The sequence below is a fragment of the Leptodactylus fuscus genome, chromosome 3 (genome assembly GCF_031893055.1).
Source record: "Leptodactylus fuscus isolate aLepFus1 chromosome 3, aLepFus1.hap2, whole genome shotgun sequence".
Taxonomy (NCBI): domain Eukaryota; kingdom Metazoa; phylum Chordata; class Amphibia; order Anura; family Leptodactylidae; genus Leptodactylus; species Leptodactylus fuscus.
In genome coordinates, this window is record NC_134267.1 from 89,621,326 (window position 1) to 89,639,208 (window position 17,883).

Below are 17,883 nucleotides of genomic sequence, written 5' to 3' on the forward strand. Positions count from 1 at the left end.
GAATGAATACATTTTTTTCACAAAAAGTATATAAGTCTGCTTCAGTCATTTTGCTCTAAAACATGATACCTGCACATTGGAATGTATTTTCACATCATAAACTCCAAAGTAGCCTCCGCTGGATACAGATAACTGTTTCCACTGCCCAGTGTTATCTGTCAAAAGAATTTCTATGCACACGGCTACCTCACCTCCCACACTCTTTTTCCGTCAATGAGGAATATTTAGATTTCAAGCTGTGAAGTACATTGCCTTGCAGAAGCTCAATGGGGGCAAAGAACGTTAGAGTGGCACGGTGTATTCTCAGACTCTCAGAATAAAGTACAATTTTCTACCATTTCATGCAGATTCCACAGAGGTAACAGTGACAGCTATATAAACATAATGTAGATTGAAAATCAGGGTAAGAAGTTGTGGATGACTTTTAGAAATTTCTTAAGTAGGAAGGGGCTGTCTGACAAAATTGACAAAATGTCTAAACAAATTTTCCATCCCAAATTTGGAGTACATGTATGATAAAGATGTATGCCAAGCATGACCTTTACAGGGGTGTACTACCTGACCTCCGCTCCACTCAGTACTGAGGACCCTCATTCTTCTGATCAGTGGGGGTCCTATGGATAGGGTATCATTGTTTCGAGGAAAAATCCCTTTAACAACACAAGAAATAAATCACATCCCTGCTACTTTATTATTAAATCTTTCCAATTGCATTAGACTTGTAGCACAAAGCTGGTGTTGAGAAAATGGAATCTTTGTATTCAATGTACGGCTTGCTACATTGCATTGAGGATTTTCAAGGTTTATGTGGTTTGAGAACAGAATAATACCCTATTACAAAGGGGACTGCATCTAAATGTATAATTGAAGTCTACCTACTTTAGTATATAGTCTATTCCTATGGAATGACTGTGACGTTCATGATTTCAGCTTGTTTACTATCATTGTATTAGGATGAATGTTGGCACCACACTTTCACCAGACATGTCATTTCATTGATTTACCATACATACATACATACAGTCTATGTACTGATTCACTGCTATGATCAAGTGTAAACACTGCCCTAAAAAGCTAATTTTGTAAATAAGCCCTAGTGTTTGATGTCATAGAGACCTTCTATATAGAAACTGTTGATGTCTGACCAAAGGCATTAGTGAATTAGGTGGATAATATAATGATTGAAACATAACAAGTTAAAATTTAAGGCCTTTATCTGTAAATGAGCGCTCTATTAGAAATAATCTATATACCATATTTACAGATGATATAATATATATATAATTTTTTTCTTAAAAGTAACAGTTTTCTGTTCACAGTGCCAATATCTGTACAGGTAGCAGTTTCACAACTCCTCAGTATTTTGGCATGGGGATCAGTAGCTCTGTATATATACAGAAAATACAACAGCTGCATTTACATTTAGAAACCCTTTGTGATAAATTGGCCGAGTCTAGCCAACAGTTTATTCGAGCTCTCTTTTCTTCGAGAGGCGCTTCTTATTTCCAAAGTGGCGTGAAAACATTCAAAAGTGTCTGTACATTTGTAGGGTAGTGTGGGTAGTGCTTCATTCAGATCTGTAGTTCTGCTCTAGACATATAAAAAGTAAAAATAAAGAGAATATCCCATTTCTGATACTTTACATAATAGTAATAATAGAAAGTTGTCTTGTCAGATAGATCTCTTCTGAGTCCAGTTGATGCTGGTGTTTTTTCCCCATTCTGCTGTGTTTTTGTTCATTATTTTGTATTTGCTTTAGTGAACAAGGTTGGATGTCACTCAGGAGGTTGGGGGTAGCTTGTGTTAAGCTTTGGATTGCAGTATAAAAGTGCTATATGCTGCTACATTAGTCTGCACACGGCATCCTCTAGTTGGAAGTTTCATTTAGGAGAATCCACTTATCCCTGTGTCATTGTGTCTAATGAGACAGTTTTATCACTGGAAATTTGGGTGCTGGTCTTGTCCAGACTACTAGAAGTGACATATGCTAGAAAGGCTGATATACCATGACACCAGACTGAGCGGAAGGTAACCACTGTTACCCAAATTACTATACTCTGCTTTCTTCTGACCTCTCTGAGACCTGTTGTGAAAAGCAACAGCAGCCCACCTGAGGTTGAAACTCCTCTTCATTGAAAGCAGCTAAGGAAAAGGCAGCAATGACCAAGGATGTGTTCTTTAGGGAGCTTCACCTTCACTAATCTTTTGGTCGTCCTTGCCGTCAGTTACTGTCCCCAGTCGATCATTGCTCTTGCTGCGCTGCTTGTGTACGAGGGCTCTCCACTTGGACTTGTTCTTCCTGAGGTGGTTTAGCATATTTACAGATAGAGGAGTGTCTCCAGTAAATCTTGCCCATTCCACAAACAGTGGCTCTGCAATGTAGGTTATGAAGCCTAAGGACAAATGAAAATGAGTATGTAAGTTTAAACAATCATGGAAAAATGTAAATGAGGGCCTACTTTAGAATGGCAATGATGTGGCGTTGGTGACAATGAATATATATTTACTGTTGTACATTTGTACGTTCATGAAGATAAGCCCCATCCATTTGACCTATCTGATGGATCTTAAGAGAAGGCACCAGATCCAGATCCAACGTTATTAGCCAGAATGGACAGCCAATAAATAATAAGAGTGCCTCTTCCTCTTGTGGACTTTGCTGGCTTATTCATCTAAGGGCCCTATTACACGGGACAACAATTGGCTTTGGCAAAAAGCTCAGTGTTCATTTAGCTTCATTCATGCACAGCATGAGGTTTCCTCTGCGGACTTTCTGCTTCTATTATACCTATAGGGATACTATATTGTTTCTGTAGGTATAATTGACATGCTTCAATTTCCAAATCCACAGCGGTTTCAAAAATTGCAGCATGTGCGCTGCACATATTTTACTGCAAAGTGGAGATGGGATTCACAAGAATCCCATCTATTCTGCCGTGACTGTAAACCGCAGTGCTTACGCCATGTGCAGCCCCGGTCTAAGGCTAAGCCCCTATGTTGCAGAAAAGCTTCTTTATTTTGTTGCAGATTTTGCTGCAGCTTTTTGAACCAAAGCCAGGTGTGGATTGAGCAGAAGGGAGAAGTATAAGGCTGGGGCCCCACGGGCCGGAAATACTGCGATTTGCCTGTAGTGAAAATGTTGCGGGAAAAATCGCGGCGTTTTACAATAACTGCAAAGTGGATGGGACTCATGCGAATCCCATGCCCACTTTGCGTTTAAAATCGCAGCACGGGCATGCTCCGATTTCCAAAACTGGCACGGTTTTGTAAATCGCAGCATGTCAATTATATCTACGGAAACAGTGGTGGCTTTCCTGTAAATATAATGGTAACAGAGAGTCCGTTGAGGAAACTTTTTTCAAAGCGCTGCAGGAAGAACCGCGATGCATATCATTTTGTGGGGCCTTAGCCTAAGAGCTTAGTTTATTTTTTTTCATTTTGTAATCACTCCTTGGTTTTGCTCAAAAAGCAGGAGCAACATCTGCAACAAAAAATAAACTTTTCCGCAACGTGGGGTCTCAGACAGGGCCACACATAGGGTAAATGCCACGTACATGTGGCGAAAAAAACAAAGGGTTTTACAGTCCCTGCAAATCAAATCCCATCCAGACATTGCGGGAAAATACGAGCAACGATTTTTAAAACCATTGTGGTTTTGGAAATCACAGCATTTTGTTATAGGTATAGTTGAAGCAGAAAGTCCGCTTTTTTGCTGGGGCCCAAGTGGGGCCTTAGCCTAAACAAGTCTCCTTTGTTTGCAAATGCAATCCTCCTTTTCATCAAAATAGACAGATGGAATAATGAATTTTCCAAACAGTCTGTGTTAAGGACTAGAGATGAGCGAGTACTGTTCGGATCAGCCGATCCGAACAGCACGCACGCATTGAAATGAATGGAAGCACCTGGTACTTACGCTTTGACGCCGGCCGCTTAACCCCCCGCGTGCCGGCTACGTCCATTCATTTCAATGCGTGCGTGCTGTTCGGATCGGCTGATCCGAACAGTACTCGCTCATCTCTATTAAGGACTGTTTATAAATTTAATAAGTAAAGCCAGGGTTGGATCCAAAAGAAATATATGGAACAGATCACTTTTTATCCAAAATGAGAGGCAGATATAGAAAAGAGCTTTTTAAATCTGACTGTGAGCGTCATTATTTTTCATTTGACTGATTCCATACTTTAGGTCTGCTACATTGGCTACTTTTATAATGGTTATTCTTATAAATTCCTCTCATTGTTGTTTTCTGGGCCACCAATAATTAGCAGAGAAAGAGTTAAAATAATATTTAAAAAAAAAAAAAAAAAAAAAAAAGCAAACCCTTTCACTTACTTGTTCTCTGCCCTGCCATTCCAGCTATGCCATAACTCCAGGGCAGAAACCTCTGAAGCAATGACATACCTGACTCTCACACATAATCACTTAGGCCAAACTTGCAGCAGGGGCCACTGACATTTTCACTGGAGTGCTGAAGACTAACAAAGGTGACGAGAGCCAAAAAAGTTGAGTATTGGTTGTTTTTTAATATTAATCCCTGCTTATTTTAGGATCTTGGAAAACCAGTTTAATTCCTAACCTATGTCAAGAAAATAAAGATTTTAATTTGTAATACTCTGGAAAATGAGACTCCATCACAGCGCTCTCATGGAGAGTCACACTTGTATTAAATGCATTATCCAATAAAGGTTCCACGTAGTGCGCCTCATCGAAAAAGAAAGATTGGGACTGTAAGATGCTGCAGTTTTTGCCACGCCATTTACACCATGTGGGACCTCATAAGAGCTGTACTTGTTTCAACTCATCAAGGTGAGCAAAAACCACAAACGTTTCTACATTGTTTTCTTTGTGCTCTCCCTTTTATATTGTTTCCTGTGCCTTGAGTAATGATTTTATGCGCGCTTACCAACTTGTATACTGGGTATCGAGTCCTTTTGTTGATTGCAAAGAGGGCTTATATCTAGGCCAAACTTCCGTTCCAGGTCACCTAGGAAGTAGAAGAAGAAAAGATCATTGTAATTCCCACCCACTATCCTACGTATGTACTGCATAACCACTGCATGCCCTGTGAGAGACAAGCTTCCAAAAATAAAATTCACAAAAATAAAGAGGTATTTAATAGGCAACTTGTGCTGTGCTTCACCCCTTTAAGATATGTATTGCAGACAATATAATGCAACCACACATTATCGTTTAGCGGGTTAAATAATTTAGACACTTGTTAGATACACATATATTTGCACATTACTTCACAGTATTCTGGCTTTGATTTATTCAGAAGCCCAATATACGGTATGTTTCTTAACCACTTCAGGACTGAACTATTTTCACTGGTTCACGACTGGACACATTTTTGGGTGTTTTTGTACATGCAGTTTTGATGGCTATAATATTTTTTTTCCTTTTGGTTAATCAAATAATTGTTGGCTCTTTTTTTTCAGTCATAAATAGGGCTTTATTTATATATTGTTTTTATCTTAGCACCTTTACTGTATTTTAACATCCGAGAAAATGTAAACAAAACAGAAGTGGGATATGTGTCTGTTTTTCACATTGTTCATGTTTTTTTTTTTTTTAAATAGTCTCCTTCTAAGTGATCATTTCTATGAGGGTGACACATACTGTTGTATCACCGTGGCCAGGGCTAGAAACTGATGTGGGCATGGTAGTGACATGTTTTGGTTTTTTTTTGTTAAAAAATTAGCCTCAGTTAACCCCTTCCCGCCGATGACACTTTTTGACTTCCTGACCAAGCTCGATTTTTCAAAACTGACATGTATCAGTTTATGTGGCAATAACTTTGGAACGCTTTAACTTACCAAAGTGATTTTAAGATTGTTTTTTTCGTAACACATTGTACTTCATGTTAGTGGTAAATTTTGGTTGATATGTTTTGTGTTTAATTATGAAAAAATTTGAAATTTGGTGGAAATTTTGAAAAATATGCATTTTATAAAGTTTGAAATGATGTGCATTACATACAGATAGTCAGACCGCCAAAATTATATCATAAATCTCATGTTCCAGATCTCTGCTTTATGTCACCATCAAACTTTAGGCGCCCTTTTAATTTTTACGGACATTATAAAATTTACAAGTGAAACAACAATATTCAAAATTTTCAAGAAATTTCCAAAACCCATTTTTTAAAGGGACTAATCCAGTTATGAAGGGGTTTTGAAAGACCCTTGTATTAAAGCCCCCCATAAATCACCCCATTTTCAAAACTGCACCCCTTAAATAAGCCAAAACAACATATACCTAGTAATTTAACCCTATAAGTGCTTAACAGGAATTAATACAAAATGGAGGTGAAATTTTCAAATTTGAATTTATTTTACTAATATTTTCGTTTAGCCCTAGAATTTGCACATTCACAAGGGGTTAAAGGAGAAAACGCATCCCACAATTTGTTAGGCAAGTTCTCCCGACTACCATAGTACCGCACTTGTGGGTGTAAACTAATATATGGACGCACAACAAGACGCAGAAGGGAAGGCGCGCCAAAGAGCTTTTAGAGGGCAGATCTGGCTGTGATCAGTTTCAGGAACCATGTCACATTTACAAAGCCCTTGAGGTGTCAAAACAGTGGAAACCTCTAGAAAGTGACCCCCCCCCATTTTGAAAACCGCACCCCTCAAAGAATTTATCAAGTGATGTAGTGAGCATTAGTAAGCCTGAAGTGAATATGTAAGCTGTGCAGAGTAAATTGGGTACACGAAATCCTTTTTTATTTTCCCACTAGCTCCTATGACACGGACGGGGAAGAGGGGCATTCTGGGGGATCAGCGCTGGTGTATTATCTGTCATAAGCTCTAAATATGGGGGGTCCCCTGAAATCGCTCGCACCGCTTACACATTTCCTTCTAGTCGCAGCCACTTATGTCCTAATGATTTGGCGACTTTTAGGGTTTTCGTCTTCACATTGTACAAGCTAGATTTTTATTTTTATTTTCTGGCAATGTGGCCATATGAGGGCTTGTTGTTTGCGGTATTAGATGTGCTTTTAAATGCCGCCATTTTGGGGCCTGTAACTTATTGACTACATTTTATTAACTCTTTCTGGGTGGGATGTAAAAGGAAACATCAATTCTGACATTGCTTTTTAGCATTTATTTTTTTTCCCGTGCAGCGTACAGCATAAGTAACAAGTTACCTTTATTCTGCGGGTCGGTACGGTTACGGCGATACCTCATTTATATTATTTTTTAATGCGTTGCTATTTGTGCAGAATAAAATTCAATTTAGGGAAAAAAATCATTATTTTTGCATCGCCATCTTCTGAAAGGCATAACATTTTTATTTTTCGCTAGACAGAGCTGGTTGAGGGCTTATTTTTTGCAGGAACACCTCTTCTTTTTATTGGTACCATTTTGGTTTTCATCTGACCATTTGATTACTTTTTATTGAGCATTTTGTAAGGGAAAGGTGGTGAATAATCATTATTTTGTGCGGTTTTCTATGGGGGGTTTTTACGCCGTTCGGGTTAAATAATGTTTTAATTTTATTGTTCAGGTTATTACGGACGCGGCGATACCAAATATGTAATGTTTTTTTCTATTTTTCTTTATTTTACATAATAAAACATTTTATATGGGGAAAATGGGATTTTTGGGGCTTTATTTATTTATAATTTATTTTAAACTTATTTAAACTTTTTTATTTTTACTTTTTTCTAACTTTTTTTTTCTGTCCCCATGGGGGATTGAAGCAGTGATCGGCTGATCACTGCTTCACTACATATACACTGCAATACACGTGTTACACGTGTATTGCAGAACATAGGAAGCTGTCAGCCTGTGTAGACGCACAGGCTGACAGCTTCATTTACGGCAGGATCAGCCAGGAGCGAGGACGGGGTAAGTGATGGGGCAGACCCGGGGTCACTGATCAGACCCCGGGCTGCCCCCTACGAACACCGACACCCCCCGAAACCGGCACGGCACCATACTACACTGTAACCCCGGAGGTGCCGGCGGTCATGTTGACCGCCGGCATATCAGGGGTTAACACCCGCGATCGGACCCGGTTCCGACCGCGGGTGTTACAGGGCATTGTCAGCCGTGTATTACGGCTGACACCCGCTGTGCATGGTGCGCACACAGTTTCTGTGTGCGCACCATGCATCCGCAGTAATAGTACGGCAGTTTGCGGGATGCCCTTCCCTGCAGCGCCGTACTATTATGGCGAATGTCGGGAATGGGTTAAAGGATAAATGCACCCTCCTAGAGCAAGCTGCCAGGAATAGAGACTGAAGCAAGATAAGGAGAGAAGAGACAGCATGTGTCCTGTGTGGCTCTGCCCACTAACAAGTCTTAGCCTATCCTAGTTGAGCTAAAGGGCCTGTGATGATGTCATCACAGGTCCTTTAGTGAAGTTACTATTTGGCATTTACTTTTATCCCACAAGCTATGTGGGCCAGATAGAACCAGTCAGAGGGTCGGATTTGGCCTGTGGGCCGTACATTGCCCAGGTCTGCTCTACCCTCTCCCTTGAACTGAGAAGTTAGTATTGAAGTTACTTTTCTGTCTGACCATGCCTGCTCCATAACCTGTCACTGATGCACAGTAAGGAATAAAGTAATCCAGTTCTTGAACTGTGAGCTTGCTGGGTGGAGAGGACATTCTAAAAGAAGTCTAAAATGCAAAGATTAAAGCGTAGAATAGCACAGGTGACTGCATGTTTCATAATTTGCAGTCCGCTTTGCAATCACTAGTTAGTATATGTTACTGCTGGGAGTGTGAAGCAAAAGTAGGATTGGAACTGTAGCCAGAGTGTGGACCCCTGTGGACCACGTTGCCACCGCAGTTTTTCAGGCAGTGCTTTTTTGCTTCGGCCTTAGCTCATTGTCCAGTCCATGAATTCCTGAGATATTCTACAATTATATAGGAACCTGAGCATTATTGTGGTACATCTGATTCCAGCAGACCACCTATGTAATGAATATCCATCCCCTATAGTTCTCACAGTCATGACATCCACCATGAACTTGATTGGTGTAGTTTTTCATTAGACTTAGAAATTAGGCACAGTAACATGTAAAGCCTTTAGATCACAGTCCCGTGAATTAAATATCTCAACATCGCTGTACAATTAACAAACCCAACTCCATGTTTATGAAATTTTCCCATGCCCCTGGGCCCAATCTCAGGCTTGGTGAATGAGGTCCAGGAGACTGGATCTACCAAACTCCAGTGACTGCAGTTAATCTGTGAAAAGATAATCCTAACTACTTCATCATTACAGAAATGAAGACAAGCAATGTTAATTCACTTTATTTTGGAAACTTGGCTTTGTCCTGACAGGATCTTTAACCTTAGTTTAAGAAAATACATGGAAGTTATTGGTTTGGCTCTGCAATGCTGGACAAGCTGCCTTGAATTTCTGGCACTATCTAACCTTGTCTGTAGAATTCTTCACAGACTCTCTCACTCCACTGCTTGCTCAGCTCCCACACACGGCAAGGATTGCAGATGTCAGCACACTTCAGGGCAATCTGAAAATGCAATTCAATTCAGTTCAGTAACAATATATTTATAATAGTTAATAATCAACAATGTCATTACTTGGATTGCCCTATCATATTCCTTTGCCAAGATACATTGCACTTTGATGATGTGAAATGTTCAATATAATACTGTACAGAAATTGTCTGATCAAAGTTTGTGCACACCATGTGAAATGAAGCAATTGTCCGTATCCTCATAAACATTAGTACAGTAAATGTCTACATATTGTGTGCACCAAGTTTCCCTGATGAAGCCCTATTCAGGGCAATATGCATCGGGTACCAGTGCCTTGTAGCATGTGCATGTTTGAGACCCTTTAGCTCCTGGTGAATATGCTTCATACAATATGTATAACCTGCTAGCTTATCTATATTTTATACATACAATAGTGCTGTTTGTCTAATCTTATCTTGTCTAATTCTTTTCTTATTTTATAGATTGTCCTTTCAGCTTGTCCTGTTAAGATTTTGTTTTGTGATGGTTTTTAAATCTGTCCATTTTTTGTCGATAAAATATATATTATCTTTTCACTATATCTTGGGTTGAGCATCTCCTTCCGTGTGTGCGTTCCTTCTCTTTTTCTCCATTACTTGTTCTATAATCATGCATACAGGAGATGATCCCCATAATACTGGTCTGTGTATTAGTGGTGCCCACTCTAAGGCTCCGTTCCCACAGAGTAACGTGCTGCTCATTCTGACACATAAACACTAGAGATGAGTGAGTACTGTTCGAAACGGCAGTTTCGAATAGCACGCACCCATAGGAATGAATGGAGCCGGCTGGCACGCAGACGGGGCCGGCGTCCTGCCGCTTAACCCCCTGCGTGCTGGCTGCGTCCATTCATTCCTATGGGTGCATGCTATTCGAAACTGCCGTTTTGAACAGTACTCGCTCATCTCAAACACGTGTGAAAGTGAGCGCTGTAAAACAGAATTCCATTGACTTCAATGGGTGCCGTCTTACACGCGCTACACATTGAAATCAATGGGAGGCTTTTTAACCCATTGATTTTAATCTGTAGAGTGCATAAGACAGCACCCATTGAAGTCAATGGGATTCTGTTTTACAGCGCTCACTCTGACACGTGTTTACGTGTTACAATGAGCGGCGCGTTACTCCGTGGGAAAGGAACTTAACTTTGTTTAATATCCACTAAGCGCAACAATTATCTGTATCCTCATAAACACTGTTCCAGGTTAGTAATGTCTACATATAGTGCGCACTAAGTGAAGCAATGATTGTATTCTTATAAACACTGATACAGATAAAGAAATGTATACATATTGCTCAAACCCAATAAATCAGTCCACACCACTGGCAAAATTTTCTGTCTTACATAAGTGACACAAGGACATGTGTTCCCTAAAGGCTTTTAATTTTAATGATTCTCATTGGTCAATAAGGCTCCATTCTAAGAACATAAACAATGGGTCCTCGACTGATTTCCCATCATGGAAAATAAACAGCTGGTTTGTCCAAATTCCACTGCTGTAAAAAACAAAACAAAAATGGGGTGATATTTGCAGCAGAATTCCTTTGGTAGATGTGGATACCCTCAAGCTTTCTCCGTTTTAGCATATATTCTTCTTAATACTGGCTAGCTGGCAGTGCAATGCTGAAATGTCTGTTTTAGGAGAGAATGGGAATCTGGGTTACAGACATTGATATTTTTACCTGTAACATAAAATGCCGGTGGTCTGAATCTGTCAAGATGAGATCTTTGTTGTCAAGGTGAACTTTAAAACGACTTAGAAACTCATTCTGACGGTTGATGTCTGTCGATAATATTAAAGAACCCAAGTGCTGTTCAATGTCCAACCTGAAATATCATAAAAAAGTTATAGTGACTAATATGCAGCAAGGAACACGTAGCATAGGGAAGTCCCATGCATCAACTACATTCCTCTGCGCAGACTTGGAGTGACTCTCCATCTGCTCATCAAACTGAGAAGGCACCAGACATTTTCAGTTCCAGGTTATTTTCTTCATATAGTAAAATGATGTAGAAAAGACGTAGCCTCAAAAAAAGAGATTTCTTTCGAATTGGCTTGCTAAAAGTCTTTTTCGAGGTCCAAACACTGCTGCTCTGCCTTTTGTACCTTGTTTTACTATGTGAAGAAAACAAATGCTGCATTTTATGGAGCTGAAAGTATCTTGAGTCTTCAATGCCAGGAAAATATGTTTCCTGGTAAGAAGTGAGGCTCATGTGCTGAGGTATGAATTCTATAAGATGTCTCAAGTGTGCTGATTGTATAGTTATGTTCTTCACAACTTCAAACAGGTTATCTGTAGCCCACCGCAATGTAAATTCACTGTCACATTCCAAAACCAATAAACAAAAAAAGGAAATAGCACCAAGCTGCTGGAAGATTCCGGTTACAGGTCACAAACAGTTGACTCTGGGTAGGGGGATACTCTTATGATGATGGTCAGATGTGAGCACAAGGGGATAAATACGTCCCAAATGACCAAAGTGAGCCCTTCCCGATGGACAGGGTTTCACAAAAAGGCACTGTGCTAAATCTGACTTAAAATACAAACACTTCAATGGAACAGACAGAGAACTGTGACGCAATATAGAAACGATCCCTCAGTTGTTTCTCATACGTATCACTTGAGAAAGGGGTGCGATTCCCCGAAACACTCAGATAACTTTCGTGTGTTAAGCTACTTGGTGTGTTTCAATAAAGTCCTTTGTATTTCAAGTCGGATTTAGTGCAGTGCCTTTTTGTGAAACCCTGTCCATCGGGAAGGGCTCACTTTGGTCATTTTGGACCTATTTATCCCCTTGTGGGAAGTGTAGGCTGCTCACATCTGACATCTGACCTGTAACTGGAGTCTTCTAGTAGCTTGGAGCTATTTCCTTTTTTTGTTTATTGGTTTTGGAATGTGACAGTGAATTTACATTGCGGTGAGCTACAGATTGCATTCCGTCCGGGAGGTCTCCATGCGGACTCCTTGCGGACGGAATACAAGCGCTAGTGTGAACCAACCCTATCAGTACACAAAGACCCTCTTCTTCAAATGCTGTCATTGTGGACTATAGTTTTATCAAATGTCGTTGAAGAGTGTTTACCCCACATAGCACATCACAGTGATAAACACCATATACCCCTGTTATGTATGTCACTTTTGTAGATTTGAAGAAAAGCTGCTTTTTTTGTTACAGATTTTGTGTTTTTTTGAGCAAAAGCCAAGAGTGGCTACAAAAGGAATGGGGAATATATAAAATGTACTTATGCCTTTTCCTTTTGCGCAATCTAGTCCTGGCTTTGGCCCCAAAAAACACAGCAAAATCTGCAACAAAAAAAGCATGGGGCCTTGGAGTCGGCTTCCATCTTTCTGGAAAACTGCTCTTGCTTCTCACGTAGGAATGGCTGATGTCATATCAATGGGAAGATCAACTCTTAATGCACATGGTGGCACAGGCAGGAGATGGTAGGGGGCTGAGTGGCAAGCGTAGTGTTTCAGGAAGCTGAAGGCCCACCCTCAGTGCACCAACTGCTTCATCTGAAGAAGACTCCAAATCTCCAAGAGTGACAAACATAACAAAGGTATCATGTATATCACTGTAATGTACTCTGTAACATGGTGGTGACAGCTGAACATGCTTGGAGGAAGTGCAGTTTCTGATATTGAAGCATTCACTTGAATGTGGATGAGCTGTAACACAATTGACAGACAAAAGTGGATTGGTTTTCAAAAATAAGCAGATTCTGTCTCTAAATCAGTGCCAAATTCCGCCCTGGATCTACCTTACATTGTATTCAATATCAATAATACAATGTAATAATAGTATTCTGCTAATTCAGCTGCAGAACCCACAGCACAAGCCATTCTGCTGGTCCTTTCATCCAAACCTAATCAGGCTGTGGCAGAAATGGAAGAAGAGTTGGAGGTAAAAGTCTGCCTTAATTTCCTCTTCCAGTTCTGCCATAATAGTGGACAGTCCCTTTAACTATGGATTTATGTTACGATTAAGAGTGGTCATACTGACTAAGCCAGGCTCACGTAGTTATACATGTGAATTAGTCCCAAGAAGCAACACCAGATTGAGTCATCATTGGTTTTTATTGTTGTAGAAGCATCACAGTCAGATCCTATTTATTACTTTGGGTCTCAAACTGATGTCAGCATGAATCAGTCCTCCCAAGTCTTCATCATGTCAGCCATTAATACAGAAATAACATGAATTCTGGCATATATTACAATTTTCTTTTAATCTGAAATATGGGAAACGTCATGTTCTTGGTTTACTCATGTACATCCCCAATTACCCACCCAGCCGACATCATAAATGTTTCTACAAGTTTTCTGTATATTTTCATTCTCTCAAAAAAATTCTATAAAGTTAAGTAGGAAAAAGAAATGTATGAAAGAATGTGCATGTCATAAGAAAATGCCCTTGTGTTTAATTAAGAAAGTTAACTTTTGCATTTTAAGGAAATATACAAATTTCTACTGATTCCTAATACTCACGTCATTTCCTTTGACAAATGTGCAAATAGCCTTGATTCTCTCAGCATGCCAACAGTGGACCTCCAGTGATGGTTCTCTAAGACAGATGTGTTCTATGGGGCCACAATAAAAAATATATAACGGTGAATAAATACATATAAAATAAATGCAATTTAGTATCTAGTGAGGTCTAGTATTTGCCTGACTTAATATATGTCTAGCCAATAACAGTTATTGATAAAAATATATTTCATCCCGTTGGTCAAATACTGATCTACCGATAATATCCAGTGATATACATTGATATCTCAGTCTTCTATAAGAAGCTAGGGCTACATTGTAGATTTCCCTTGTAGATAATGGAAGATGCCATATCTAATCAATTATGGTAACTTTTTGTTAGAGAACGTTTATTGCTTTTTGGTGTTGATTTTTCTGATGTTTTTTGAGGCACTGTCAGAAGTGGATTCAAAAGGAATGGGAAAAAAGGGAAGGACTCATACTTCTTCCTTTCTGTTGAATCCACTCCTGACCATTTTGCTGTATATTGCAATTAAAAATGAGAACATATAAGAAGTCTTCTATATGCGTTCCAGAAGATCAGCCATATCACTGTCTTCTTTCTCACAATACTACAATATGTCTGGCTCTACTACAGCTGGCTGAAGCAGGAGCTTCCACCTCATCCAAGCCACACCCTCTTGGATAAGTCTCAACCCTTCACCATGTACCAGCCAGGCAGATCAGATCAAGAGGAAATTCAAACAGTTTTTCACTAGGATTTTGACTAGACTGCCAGTATTGGGAACATACGGACATCTGGTGATGGCTAATGTCTCTCTTATTTGCTTTTATCATTAGGGTCTATGTTAGGTAAAAAATGCTTGAGATATGAATACCTCTTCAAATGATGTATAATTTTCTGTTAGGTTTTCTGATGAACTATAGTTTACAATCATAACAAATATAGTTAAATGTTGAATTAAGAGTATGGTCACAGCAGTATTTAAAGGGGTTGTCTTTATATGGTTGACCTATCCTTAGAATAGGTCATTATGATCGGTGGGGGTCCGCCAACCAGCACCCTCACTGACCAGCTGATATCTGCAGAAGTGCTGAATGAATGGTTGCTGTGCTGTAATAGGATGGCACAGCCTTTATGTAGTGTATGAAGCCATCTGCTTCCAGTTCCATATACTGTGCAGATATCAGCTGATCGGTGTCAGACCCCACTTATTTCATACTGTTGACCTATTCTAAGAATAGGCCACCCAATGGACAACCCCTTTAACATCCAGTATATTTTATTTTTGTTATACACTTTTTAGCATTATTATAAATTTGGATGTATTATATTGATTATACATTATATGGACAAACATATTTACACTTTACAACCACAGGAGTTTTTATGCCATTCTATTCTAAACTTCTAAAAACTAATGGGGTTGGCCCTCTTCACAGCTAAAAAAGCTTTGACTCTTCCAGGAAGGCTTTCTACAGATTTTTGAAGTCTGTGGGAGGGCATTTGTAAGGACAGGCACTGATGCTGCGTGGGGGGGTTGGGCTTGCAGTCTGATTCTACTTCATACCAATTCTTGTTCATACCAAAGATGTTCGATGAGGTTGGGGTCAGTTATTCCATAACAAGCCTTGCTTTATACATTGGGGCACATTTATGGCAGAACTGAGAAGGGCCTACCACAAACTGTTTCCATAAAGTTGAAAGCATATAATTGTCCAAAATATCTGAAGCACTGCGGGGTATAGGTTTCATACTGGCTCTATGGGGTGACTAATAAATCTATCATTGTCATCATAAGCCATGATAATTAGTTACCGGTATCTCTTTGTAAACATGCCTTGTTGTTGAAGGAAAATTTATTTACCAATATTTTATTAACAACTAGGGTTGAGCCGATCTTGAGATTTCAAGATCGATTTTAACATCCGATTTCCGATCATTTTCCAGCCGATCTCGATCCCGATCGAGAAATTTGCTCGATCGTCGATCGGAATCTGATCTTTTCCGATCCCGATCCTCAACCCTAGTCAATGCTTTTCTATGGGAAAAGTCACTTTTGGGGTTGAGCCGATCTTGAGATACCCTCTGATCTCGATTCCACTGGAAAAGATCGGGTCGGAATTCCGATCGCGATCGTGAAATTTACTCGATCGCCAATCGGAATCCGATCTTTTCCGATCCCGATCGCTCAACCCTATTAACAACCTTTGCTTGCCACAGTTACAAAAGGGAGACATGTGGTGTGTGTCATAAGAGTCCTGTTTTGCACTTTAAAAAGGGCCCGTGGTGGCCTGAAATGCATCGTGCCTATTTCAGTAAACTCAAATCATTGGACGATCTGGTCCCAATATCATTTTTCCAGTGAGCGCAGACTCAACACAAATATTTGGTTCATGGTCACAGTTACAAAAGAGATTTGTAGTGAACTTTTCTTATACCTTAGTATGAGAGCTTACTTTGAACTCAAAACAAGGACAATTAAAAGGTTAAAAATCCATACATATATAGCCCACATATTCTTACCTGGTAGAGACTGGCAAGATGGTGTTTAGTTTTTATCAAAAATGGCTGGTTTACTCCTGGATGATCTACATCATGTGCAGCTGCTGCCAGCAGCCCGAGCATTATATCCAAAGGAGTTAGGTAACTGGCAAGCTGTGTGAAATAAGCATTTATTTACTTTGTACATTCAGCAGTATAGATTTACATAGGTATTGCAACTCTGTAACTAGCCCTCTAGAATTATTACTGAAGCATGCTTTGTGCAAAACATGTTATATCCACTGAAAGGAACCTGTAACAAGAAATTATGTTCTCAAACCACCAACAACCTGTTATCCATGGTGGTGGCAGGTGGCTATTGATGTCTTTTGTATTGTAGTTTCCATGCTCGTTTAACGTTAAAGGGGTGGAGATGCACAGTAGAAAAGTCAGGCCTGGCCAGTCCCTCTTTTGGATTGATAGACATCCAAGGGGAGGAGATGCACAGCAGAGAAATCAGGCCTGGCCAGTCCCTCTTTTGGAATGAAGGACATCCCAAAGGCCAGGTATGCCAGCAGAAGCCTTATCTGGCACATGGAGTGGCTTCTCATGATGTGCCTAGCCAATGGGATGTTAGTTAAGCCAACTAGCCTGACTTCTCTGAAGAGTGGCTCTAAGCCTTGATTTTATACCAGGATGAGAATGCAGAAATAAAATCAGTTTACTTTATGATGTTAAGGCTAAAGCCCTACTTTGCGGAAATGCAGCTTTTTTTGTTGCAGATTTTGTGGTTTTTAGAGCCAAATCCAGAAGTGGATTGAGCAGTAGGGTTATAAGAAGTGTAAGAACTTCCTATATATTTCCCTTTCCCTTTCTAGCCGTTATTGGCTTTGGCTCATAAAAACGCAGAAAAATCTGCATTTTCAGCATGTAGGGGCTTAGCCTAAACCTGCGATAAACTACAAACACACAATTAGGAACCTGTCACCATCATGGCTAAAACGGCTGTGGCAATTTGAGCGCACAATTTCTCATGACAGGTTCTCTTTAACTGAGTACACTATGCACATTTGCAGAACAAACCTACACTCAAAGAAATAGCCCATCTATGCCCACATCGCTTAAGTTTCTTATTTATTTAAATAAATTGTACATTTTAGACAAATACCACGTGATCAGAGTACTGGATGTCACACGAGCAAGAATTAAACATCAGGACCATGGTCATGTGACTGCCTTAAAGGGGCTGTCCAGATAAATAGAAACTCAATCCCTGAACTAAACCCCTCCTCCCAATTAACTTCTAATTGACTTTATTTAATTAAAAAAAAACCTATATTTATCTATATACCTGTGGTGGTCACATGACCACCCCAGGCACATTATCTGATGATCCGGTGACTTTCGTTT

At 39.8% G+C, this 17,883-nt stretch overlaps 1 protein-coding gene across 2 annotated transcripts in view; it reads right to left on the reverse strand.

Annotated features, from left to right (window-relative positions):
* Window positions 1-563: 563 nt before the first annotated feature.
* Window positions 564-17,883, reverse strand: part of PDE7B (phosphodiesterase 7B) — a 310,274-nt gene continuing 292,954 nt past the window's right edge. For both annotated transcript variants that reach the window (XM_075267950.1, XM_075267949.1), the window contains 6 exons: window positions 16,516-16,647; window positions 13,989-14,080; window positions 11,184-11,328; window positions 9,397-9,493; window positions 4,904-4,984; window positions 564-2,393 (listed from right to left, as the gene is read on the reverse strand). In XM_075267950.1, the coding sequence (XP_075124051.1) occupies window positions 2,179-2,393; window positions 4,904-4,984; window positions 9,397-9,493; window positions 11,184-11,328; window positions 13,989-14,080; window positions 16,516-16,647 (762 nt within the window). In that variant the 3' untranslated portion in view covers window positions 564-2,178. The remainder of the gene's footprint in view (window positions 2,394-4,903; window positions 4,985-9,396; window positions 9,494-11,183; window positions 11,329-13,988; window positions 14,081-16,515; window positions 16,648-17,883) is intronic.